This window comes from Saccopteryx leptura, chromosome 3, assembly GCF_036850995.1.
Source record: "Saccopteryx leptura isolate mSacLep1 chromosome 3, mSacLep1_pri_phased_curated, whole genome shotgun sequence".
In the NCBI taxonomy this organism is placed as follows: domain Eukaryota; kingdom Metazoa; phylum Chordata; class Mammalia; order Chiroptera; family Emballonuridae; genus Saccopteryx; species Saccopteryx leptura.
The window spans coordinates 111,336,778-111,347,735 of NC_089505.1; the positions used below are offsets into that span (position 1 = coordinate 111,336,778).

Consider the following 10,958-nt stretch of genomic DNA (forward strand, 5'->3'; position numbering starts at 1 on the left):
CAGCAGTCCAGGTCATAATTAAGTTAAACCTGGCAAATAGGTTTAACCACACCTGTCAGCCTATCTCAGTGTTAGTTTTTAGCCCTCACAGGAGCTTTGCAGAATTTCATGAGACTCCGGAATGCACTAGGAGCCAGTTTTTTTTCAGGAAGAGACTAAAGCCCGGGAATGAAGTGATTTTTCACAGGTGTATCCTGAGTTCAGATTATAAAGTTAGCGTCTGTACATTATTTTTCAATGCTTAAGTCAAAATAAAGTCCAATGATTCAAGTATGTATACAAAAAGCCTTCAAAATCCACACTGTTCACTTGAAATTCTGCCATATGTCAAGCAGTGGGCCAAAAATCGCTCAGGAGAAGTGGCCAAAGATGGTTGTGAAATGTTGTATAATAAAAGTGTATCAAGCTCAATTGGGTTTTTTGTTAAGCCTGGCCTGATGGAATAATTCTCTTGATGAAAGCACTTGTAAATTTAATTGTTTATGGGAACATGCAATTTGGAACCAAGGGTAAAAGAGAGAAGCTGCTACTTCTGGATGGGTACCACGTTTCGAATCCTTCTGATGTTCCAGGCACTGGGCTTAGAACGTCCCATGCATTATCTCATTTAACCCTGCAAGACAACTCTGATTAATTATCCTGATTCTATCACGGAGGAAAACCGAGTCTTTAGAGAGGTTCAAGTCCAAGGTCACACAGCTAGTGGTGGAACTGGAATTAGAGTGGGGCTGTTTGATTAGACTGACTGTACTCTTAAATATTATATATGTTATCTCCTCAGCATACATGGTGTAGTGAGAGCATTTAACATACTGAGGACGGTGGCTGATGACATGCATAAACTGCACCCAAATGTCAAATGACGAAAGGTACTCGTGACATGTAGAGATGAGAAAGGCTAAGGTTTTACTCTGAGGAAATGGCAGCTTTTTCAGGTTTGCTGCTAGGTGTAGGGGAAGGGGAAGCTGAAGACGTGGCATGATAGGGCCATTCTGCATGCATGGTATCATGCCTTCTGCCCACAGTCCTGGCAGCCATGCAGTCACATGCTTCCATTTTTCTCATCTGCTCAAAGGTATCTCTGCGTGCTAAGGAGAATGGCTCAAGGAAGGTCACCCATGTTGAACCATAATTCCTAGGTTACATGATACTATCACAGAATTGCTTTAAGGACTACGACATAGGACAACCTACCCAGAAGTATAGCTACTGACCCAGTTGTCCCCACAGAGCTTAGAACTGACGAAGAGAGAAAAAAGTACCTCAGGTGCAACATGGCCCTTGTGCCTAAGTTTGCTTGGTTTTCATCTTACATGCTGTACTTTTATAAAAGATTCAAATATATCACCAATGTCTTGGCTGGAGAAAAACCCATGCCTATTATTTTACTTTAAAATGTTTCGAGCGGTCCCACTTGAAGCCCCGTTGATAAAGGACTAAGTGTGAACCTGTGGATGCAGACTGAATACATGCAGCCCAGAGATAGCATACCTCGTTTTCTGTCCACCTCTGTCCATTCATCTATATGAAGCATATAAAAAGAAAACACCAGTTCATGAAGCAAGAACATCATTTGCAAGGAGGCTTAAAAAAAAAAACCAATTCCAATGATCTGGTCTATGAAACTCTATATTTCATGTTTGCATTAATGTCTAATGTGAACACTCTGCCTTCCACGTGAAATTTTTAAAAGGATGATGGATAAACAAGTCGCCAAACAGCCCTAGGGAGGTTCTATCTTAGAGAGTGGCTTAGGAGGAAAGGAAACTCAGGGTGAGTAACTACCCTGGGGTTTGTCTTGAAAGGCCCAAGAAGACATTTTCTCTACTGCTACAAGAATATATATTATTCAAAATAAGGCTTTTAAAAAACACTAACTTCTATGAGGAAGAATAATTCTAAGAACAGGAAGACAAGGCAGTTTCTTTTTATACAATATAACCTAATTTTTTTTTATTAATGTCAGATTTCCCTTTCAAGAATACAGACAGAACTGCTCAAATTAGAAAACTTGAAATGTGAATTAAGAAAAAATAATAATAAATGAGACCCTGGCTGGTTGGTTCAGTGGAGAGTGTGTCGGCCCAGTGTGCAGATGTCCTGGGTTTGATCCCCGGTCAGGGCACATGTGAGAAGCGACCATCTGCCTCTCTCCTCCTCCTTCTCCCTCTTCTCCTACCCCTTATCTCTCTCTCTTCCCCACTTGCAGCCAATGGGTCGACTGGTTTAAGCGTTGGTCTCAGGCACTGAGAACAGTTTGGTTGATTCGAACATCGGTTCCAGATGGGAGTTGCCAGGTGGATCCTGGTTGGGGTGCATGTGGGAGTCTATCTCCCTTCCTCTAACTTAAAAAAGAAGAAGAAGAAAAATGTCTATTTGTTTTTTACTTACTATTTATATCTGGATGTATGACTTCAGGTAAAAAGAGGGGAGTAACGGCAGGGCCACTATAAAGAAAACTCATGAAGACAAAAGCAGTCAGGGGCATGTCAAGAGGAAACCAAATAAGAAACAATGTGGCCTGACCTGTCTGTGGTGGCACAGTGGGTTAAGCGTCGACCTGGAAAGCTGAGGTCACCGGTTCGAAACCCCAGGCTTGCCTGGTCAAGTCACATATGGGAGTTGATGCTTCCTGTTCCTCCCCTTCTCTCTCTCTGTCTGTCTCCTCTCTCTAAAATGAATAAATAAAATCTAAAAAAAAAAAGAAAAGAAAAGAAACAATGTGCCAGACCAGGCAATGGCTCAGTGGATAGAGTGTTGGCCTGGGATGCAGAGGACCCAGGTTGGAAACCCCGAGGTCACTGGTTTGAACGTGGGCTCACCAGCCTGAGCACAGGGTCACTGGCTTGAGCATGGGATCATAGACATGTCTCCATGGTCTCTGGCTTGAGCCCAAAGGTTGCTGGCTTGAAACCTAAGGTCTCTGGCTTAAAGCCCAAGGTTGCTGGCTTGAGCAAGGGATCACTTGCTCTGCTGTAGCCCTCCAGTCAAGGCACGTATGAGAAAGCAATCAATGAACAAAGAGGGTGATGAGACAAAGAATTGATGCTTCTCATCTCTTTCCCTTCCTGTCTGTCTATCCGATCTGTCTGTCCTCTCTGTCTCTGTCACAAAAAAAAAAAAAAAAAAAAAGAAAAAAAGAAAAAAAAAAAAAGGAAGACACAATGTACTTGGCTAGAGAAATCTGCAGTAATTAAGGTTCTTTATGGGTTGAGACCTGGCTCTACCATTTACTAGCCATATAACTTTAAGTAACTTGTTTAACTTTAGTTTCTTCATCTGTAAAATGGGGATCATAACTGAACCTACTTCAGGGTTGTTGTGGGGATGAAGTATGAAACATCAAGCACTTAGCTGGCTTCTCTTCTAGTTCTGCTTTCTCTACTGAAGGACACTGGACACCACCCATAAAGGATGAAAGATGAGCTTTTCCCCTCCTTATTTTTTGGAAAAATTTCAATCTAGAAAAACCAATCCCAGATAAACGAAGTTCTACATACATCATATTGAAAAAACATTTTGTAATGAATGGTCTAGACCCCTTGGAAACATTTGCCACTAGATTGGTTCAAGGGTGATTTCTGCAGTTATAATCAAAACACATGTGTCTTCAATGCACAATTCTAATATCTCCGAAGAGATCAGGGGAAGTATAGCCAGTGCTGAGCCCTAAATGGCAGCAAAGGGCTCCCTCCCATTGCAAGGTCAGATTCCTCTGGGGAAATTCATCATATTTCTCCCACAAGAGTACAGGCATTTGGAAAGAAAACACTGGGGAAGCAGCACCAAGAGTCAGGTCTTTCTAAAGCAGGTACTGGCTTCTGTAGCATAATGTCCACATCTTGTACCTTGTGGCATTTATTTTACAGGCGGTCTTGCTTGATAGGCTCGTGGGAATTCAGAAAGGTGGAGTTGCCACCCTCCAGAAGGCGCGTTTGTGAACAGTGGTGCTGCAAGGGGCTCACCTACTCTAAGGGACAGTGACTACCAGCTGCTGACAAAATGGAGCTGGAAATGCAAGCCCAGGGTAGGAGGCGTTCCTTCAGGCAGTGAAGCTCAGCTCCAGCAGGGGTCTCTGCAGGGCTGTGTGCTCCTGGCCCCCTCCCCTTGAGGATCCAGGGGAAGGTAAATGATGTCCTGTTTTTCTATTATTTCTCCAGATGACTTGTTTGTGACAATTCCACTTTAGTTATATTTTGAGTGGGAGGCATGCCCGAGGCTATCCAGAGCTGCCTGTTGAATTGGAACTAGAAAAATAAAAACAGAACCTCACCACCATTTGATTGCTCAGTACTATACACTGTGACCTTCATGTATTGGAAAAATCACTGACTGGCTCTATGCCTCAGTTTCCCGTTCTGTAAAATGAGGAATGCAAACCAAATGTAATAGGCTCTTATTTATGAGTATTTGTGTGTGTGTGTGTGTGTGTGTGTGTCTTTCTGAAGCTGGAAACGGGGAGAGACAGTCAGACAGACTCCCACATGCGCCCGACCAGGATCCACCCGGCACACCCACCAGGGGCGACGCTCTGCCCACCAGGGGGCGATGCTCTGACGCGACCAGAGCCACTCTAGCGCCTGGGGCAGAGGCCAAGGAGCCATCCCCAGCGCCCGGGCCATCTTTGCTCCAATGGAGCCTTGGCTGCGGGAGGGGAAGAGAGAGACAGAGAGGAAGTGGGGGGGGGTGGAGAAGCAAATGGGCGCTTCTCCTGTGTGCCCTGGCCGGGAATCGAACCCAGGTCCCCCGCACGCCAGGCCGATGCTCTACCGCTGAGCCAACCGGCCAGGGCCTTTATGAGTATTTTTAAGAGGACAGGAGTGAGGCAAAGACAGGTTTTATTATCCTCACTATTGCTTAAACCATCGGACAACATTCAATATGCAATGCTTAAAAGTTGCTCCACAGAGAGAGCACTTCCTTTCTGTTGAATGTTAAACCAGAGGCAGCACGTGGGGAAAAACTGCACTATCTGTACCGGCCTTGTGGGAGCAGGATGGCCTCCAGGAGACCAATTAGTTGTGTAAGATAATGAAAACATCTAGAAGAAATATGGTTTCCATTCAAAGCTTCAACAAAGACTAGTTTACTGTGTGTCTGGAGTTTTATTGGTCTCGGTGGCTCCTGCTTCCTGCACCTACACTCCAATGGTGGCATAGATTAGTGTTTCTCACCTTTTTTTTTTTTTTTTTTTTTTTTACACAGAGACAGAGAGTCAGAGAGAGGGATAGATAGGAACGGAGACAGATGAGAAGCATCAATCATTAGTTTTTCGTTGCGGCACCTTAGTTGTTCATTGATTATTCTCATATGTGCCTTGACCGTGGGCCCTCAGCAGACCGAGTAACCCCTTGCTCGAGCCAGCGACCTTGGGTCCAAGCTGGTGAGCTTTTGCTCGAACCAGATGAGCTCGCGCTCAAGCTGGCGACCTCGGGGTCTCAAAACTGGGTCCTCTGCATCCCAGTCTGACGCTCTATCCCAGGGGTCCCCAAAACTTTTTACACAGGGGGCCAGTTCACTGTCCCTCAGACCGTTGGAGGACCGGACTATAAAAAAACTATGAACAAATCCCTATGCACACTACACATATCTTATTTTAAAGTAAAAAAACAAAATGGGAATGAATACAATATTTAAAATAGAGAACAAGTAAATTTAAATCAACAAACTGACCAGTATTTCAATGGGAACTATGCTCCTCTCACTGACCACCAATGAAAGAGGTGCCCCTTCCGGGTGTGTGGCGGGCCGGATAAATGGCCTCAGGGGGGCTGCATGTGGCCCGCGGGCCGTAGTTTGGGGACCCCTGCTCTATCCACTGCGCCACCGCCTGGTCAGGCAGTGTTTCTCAACTTTGAATCTCTCACTCTCAACCCTGCTTTTGCACTCTGTCTTCTACAAGTCCCCTTCAGCCAACTGCAGTACTTTCTGTTATTTAAAACAATCAGTGGGTCTATTGGATATATTTTTAAAATCTCTCCTTCTCCTCCTGACCTTCCAACCCCCACAAAGATTCTGGTACAGTAACCCCAGGTATGAAAGTATAGTGAAGGAGTTAAGGACATATTGCTTAAGAGGATGAGCTCTAGAGCCCAATGACCTCAGTTCAAATTTTTCACTCTCCTCTCACCAGCTATGTAACCCCTGGGCAAATTAACCTTAGTGTCCCCATCTATAAAATGGGGACAGTAGTATTACTTACATGATAGGATTGTAGTGGGGATTTAAGGTATTCAGGGAAGTCCTGGGTTCATGGTAAGGGCTTAATAAATGTTTGTTGCTGTTTTGTTTTGTTTTTTTTTTTGTATTTTTCTGAAGCTGGAAATGGGGAGAGACAGTTAGACAGACTCCTGCATGCACCCGACCGGGATCCACCCGGCACGCCCACCAGGGGCGATGCTCTGCCCCTCCAGGGCGTCGATCTGCCGTGACCAGAGCCACTCTAGCGCCTGGGGCAGAGGCCAAGGAGCCATCCCCAGCGCCTGGGCCATCTTTGCTCCAATGGAGCCTTGGCTGCGGGAGGGGAAGAGAGAGACAGAGAGGAAGGAGGGGGTGGGGTGGAGAAGCAAATGGGCGCTTCTCCTATGTGCCCTGGCTGGGAATCGAACCTGGGTCCCCCGCATGCCAGGCCGACGCTCTACCACTGAGCCAACCAGCCAGGGCTGTTGCTGTTTTTTTTTCATTGAGAAGATACATTCTCCAGTTTTAGAATCAGTTACTGAACCAGACTGATCAAAAGCCCTACCTTCTGCCAGTGTGCAGAAGGGCTAGATCATGCTCCACCCAGCATCTCACATGTTGCTTGACACTCATCCCAACTGTGGAAGGAATGAGTGTGTGTATGTAAATTACCAAAGGTGGCTGAAACTCCCTTAAGCTGTATCTAGCAGACCCCGAAGGACTACAGATCCTGAAGACAAAGGAAGCCAGTCCCCTAGTTTCCCCAGGGTCCTGCCCAGACCTCCTCTTGAAAGACATCTGGTACTTATTGTGTTAAATATGTTAACTACATACATATCTCGTTCAATCCTTACAACTTTGCTATATGCTATGTATTATTATTTCCATATTATGGAAAAAGAAACAGGCTTATAGAGGTTATACTCTAAGGTCCCACAACTAGTTAAATGGCAAAGCTGGAATTGGGACCCATATCTGTATGACTCCAGAGAGCATGCTCTTAATTGCTAATTTACAGTGCCTTCCAAGATGCAGACTACCCATCCAATAACTACCTGTCAGCTCACTAATACCATTAGCCCAAGTGAAATCACACAACATAGGCACCAAGGAAAACCAGAACCCTCTTGAGGGAAGAAATGGCAACATCATATAAAACAGTGAATTTAGATCATCAGTTCATTAACTGTGCACCAACTTGTTCTGGTCTAGGGGTTATGCTAGGTGCTAGAGAACAGAGATGAATAAGAAAATCATGTGGGGGAGACACATACACAGATCATTATAGGATAACACGGTCAGCGATAAGGTTGAAGGCGCACATGGGTGCTATGGGAGTATGTGCAGGCCCTTTCCCTACGTGACGAGGCTTCCTGAAGGAAAGGAATCTCAAGTTGAATAATGCAATGAAAGGGGAGTTAGCATGGAAAAGGGAGGTTTGGGGTAGAATTGGAATTACTAGCATGGAAACAGGAATGAATATGCTTTAAATGGAGAACTACAAGTAGTTTGGTTGTAAGATACTGTACAAAGTAGGAGGCAGGCAGGATGGCACAGGTGGACAGAAATCAGATTAGGAAAGGCCCTGAAATGTCCTTCCAAGGATTTGGCCTCCACCCAGACAGCAATGGAAAGCTGACAAAGGGTTTTAAGTGGCAGGGAGTATGACAGATTTGCATTTTAGAAAGCTCGCTGGCAGCAGTGAACAGAATAAATGGAGGGGGCATTCTATAGGGAGTTCCTTTTATCTCTTTATGAATGGACTCGGACTCAATCACACAGACAGAGTAGTGAATATCTGAATATGTATACTTAACATCAATTGAGCATACAGAGCCTGGAGAGACTAAATGTTTTAATCAGTGGCCATATCAGTTTCCTGTACATCAATCTTTGTTCCTTTACATTGAAATATAATATTTAACCTCAGGAAAGTTGGTGGAAGCAGTTGCTGGTTGAGAAGGGAGGAAACGAGGGAGAGAGAAAGGATGGCAGAGAGTTCTGGGCGGTCATTTCTCTGGTGATTAAGAGGGGTGTACAAGGGAGACAGATTTTGCATTTTAGAAACTCTCATATAATTATTTCCACAATTGTATTCTATTCCAACAATTGTGAAGGGAAAGAACTATAACTTTTTTTTAAATTTTATTTTAATTTTATTTATTCATTTTAGAAAGGAGAGAGAGAGGGAGAGAGAGAGAGAGAGGAGAGAGATAGAGAGAGAAGGGGGGAGGAGCTGGAAGCATCAAGTCCCATATGTGCCTTGACCAGGCGAGCCCAGGGTTTCGAACCGGCGACCTCAGCATTTCCAGGTCGACACTTTATCCACTGCGCCACCACAGGTCAGGCGAACTATAACTTTTTAATTTTAATTTTTTATTTATTCATTTTAGAGAGGAGAGGGAGAGACAGAGAGAGAGAGAGAGAGAGAGAGAGAGAGAGAGAGAGAGAGAGAGAGAAGGGGGGAGGAGCTGGAAGCATCAAGTCCCATATGTGCCTTGGCCAGGCGAGCCCAGGGTTTCGAACTGGCGACCTCAGCATTTCCAGGTCGACGCTTTATCCACTGTGCCACCACAGGTCAGGCAAGAACTATAACTTTTTTATGTTTTCTCCTTTATCTACATCGTATTTTCCGATGGCTTTAGGCGACCCCTGTGTTTGGGTCGTTCGACCCCCGCCGGGGTCGCGACCCACAGGTTGAGAACCGCTGATCTACGTTATCTCAGGACCTCACCTTTCTAGAAATAGCTTTTGAAATCAGTAAGGCTGGCTTCCAGTTTATGAAAAAGGATACTACACAGAGAAATGGACGATCAAAGCCTGTTCCATGGGGGAAAGAGGGTGCTTGGGCTAGCAAAAATGTTGCCAGGTGGTGGGCAGCTAGCCCCCTACACTTGGGAGAAACCAATTGTCAAGAGAGATTGGGAAGTCACCTCGACAATTTGAGGGGATGAGGAAATTGGAGGAGGGAGTATGAGGTACTGTAATAATATCCGACGCGGTGTTGGATATTTCCCTCTGCTGTGAAAAGATCTTCTGGGGAATCTGACTCTTGCGGGGGTTTTGAACGAGGCTGTGGTCGTTGTGAGAAAGGTCCCTGGCTATAAGAGTGCAGTGTGCAGGGGTGCTGGTCAGTATGCAGCGGGGCGGGCCATGGGGCGTGGGGCTGGCTGTGCAGGCCGGGCATCTCTCACCTCTGCGGGCCTTGTCTCCCGGGATGTTCTGGGCCCGCAGCCGCTGGTCCAGGATGTAAAGCATCTCCCCGCCCAAGTTCAAGAAGAGCAGTGGCAGCGTCCGCATGGACATGATGCCGAAAGCGAGCAAGGCTGGTGGAGACCTGACGCCCGGCAGCCGAAGACCTGGAGGCCCAAACCACCGCGTCTCCGTAGCCTGGTTTCTAGGGTAACGCGGCGGACGGCAAGAGCAGCCAATCAGCATTCCCTTTGTTCGGAGGCGCCCGGGGGAGGACGCTTATTGGGCTGGGTGCTCGAGACCTACAAGGCGGATTGGCCCGTAGGCGGGTTTACTGCGGCCCCAGGTCTGCCGCGCTGATCTTGACTTTCCGAAGCTGCGTGGAAAGGCAAGCGATGGGCAAGGGTGATGGGCAACAGGGGATCGCGCGGAGGAAGCGGCAGGCCCCACGCCGACCACGCCTCACCCAACCCCGTCGCATGCGCGTGTGCTGGAAAACGAGAAAAACCCAAGCGAGATTTTAGGGCGGTCCCCGAGCAGATAGATCTGGGTTTGAGTATCGGCTGTTTCCTAGCTGTGTGACTTTGCGCACCTGTTTGGAGGCTCAACTTCCTCAAACCTATACTGGAGGGGACACCCATGTCACAGGGTTGCCGAGGAATCAATGAGATATGCAAAGTGCCTTGAAAGCACTAATAAAATGGTAACTTTTTATTTGGGGGAAGGATCAGAAGTCCTTGAATAAATTTCCTCCCTAAAAGCATCTTGAAGTGAAGCCCCACCTGGTTTCATAATCCCTGAAGCAAACTAGTCCCGTTCTTGTCTGTCCCGCTCCTAGAGATTGTGTGCTGGGGACTCTGAAGCTCCCTCCTTCCAGCTGTTAAATTTCTATGCTTTAAGAAGAGACCCATACTCCACCCCCATCTTGAGTTCTAGAATCACCATCCGGCCATCTACTGTACATTTTTACATTGATGAGCAACCATTTCTGTAAACTTCAATATTTGTCAAACCTAATAATCATCTTGGTTTCCAAGTCTATCGCCCTGGGTCCTATTATTGGTCACCAAAATCTGCTTTTACCGCCAAAATCTTTCTCATATGTATAGTTTTCATTTCTTGCTCTCTGCATCACTATATTCTTCCATATTACTGCTCTTTTCTCTCCTCCACTCGCACTGGTTCCTAGGCTAAATTTCAGAAGATACCACTTTCAGCATGACATATCCCTTCAGTGGCTTCCTACAGTTTGAGATCGCCTTGGCATGGCATTCAGGGCACTCCACTGTCTCTGATTACCTTTCTGGGGACATCTCCTATACTCCCCTAGCCTCACCCAGCAGCCAGCCAGCTACGCTTCCTCTGTGCTGCTCTGCTCAGTCTCACCTCCACTGAAACGCTATCTGGATGGAGTTGTATGTGTGTGGGGGGATGATGAGAGGATATCCTCTGATGTGTGAGGGCAGGGCCTCTGCCTCAGAGAACCCTGGGATCCTAGAGCAGAATGAAAGGATGAATGATTGCCTCCTCCTCAGGCCACAAAGAGCCTCACCTTCTCTCCTATTATTCTTCAAGGCAGAAAAATA

At 46.3% G+C, this 10,958-nt stretch overlaps 1 protein-coding gene across 4 annotated transcripts in view; it reads right to left on the reverse strand.

The window, feature by feature from the left end:
• Positions 1-9,584, reverse strand: part of OSCP1 (organic solute carrier partner 1) — a 34,686-nt gene extending 25,102 nt beyond the window's left edge. For 2 of the 4 annotated variants that reach the window (XM_066375878.1, XM_066375875.1), the window contains exons 1-2: positions 9,375-9,584; positions 1,492-1,521 (exon numbers count right to left, since the gene is read on the reverse strand). In XM_066375878.1, the coding sequence (XP_066231975.1) occupies positions 1,492-1,521; positions 9,375-9,486 (142 nt within the window). In that variant the 5' untranslated portion in view covers positions 9,487-9,584. The remainder of the gene's footprint in view (positions 1-1,491; positions 1,522-9,374) is intronic. The other 2 variants (XM_066375877.1, XM_066375876.1) reach the window with 1 other exon arrangement.
• Positions 9,585-10,958: the final 1,374 nt, after the last annotated feature.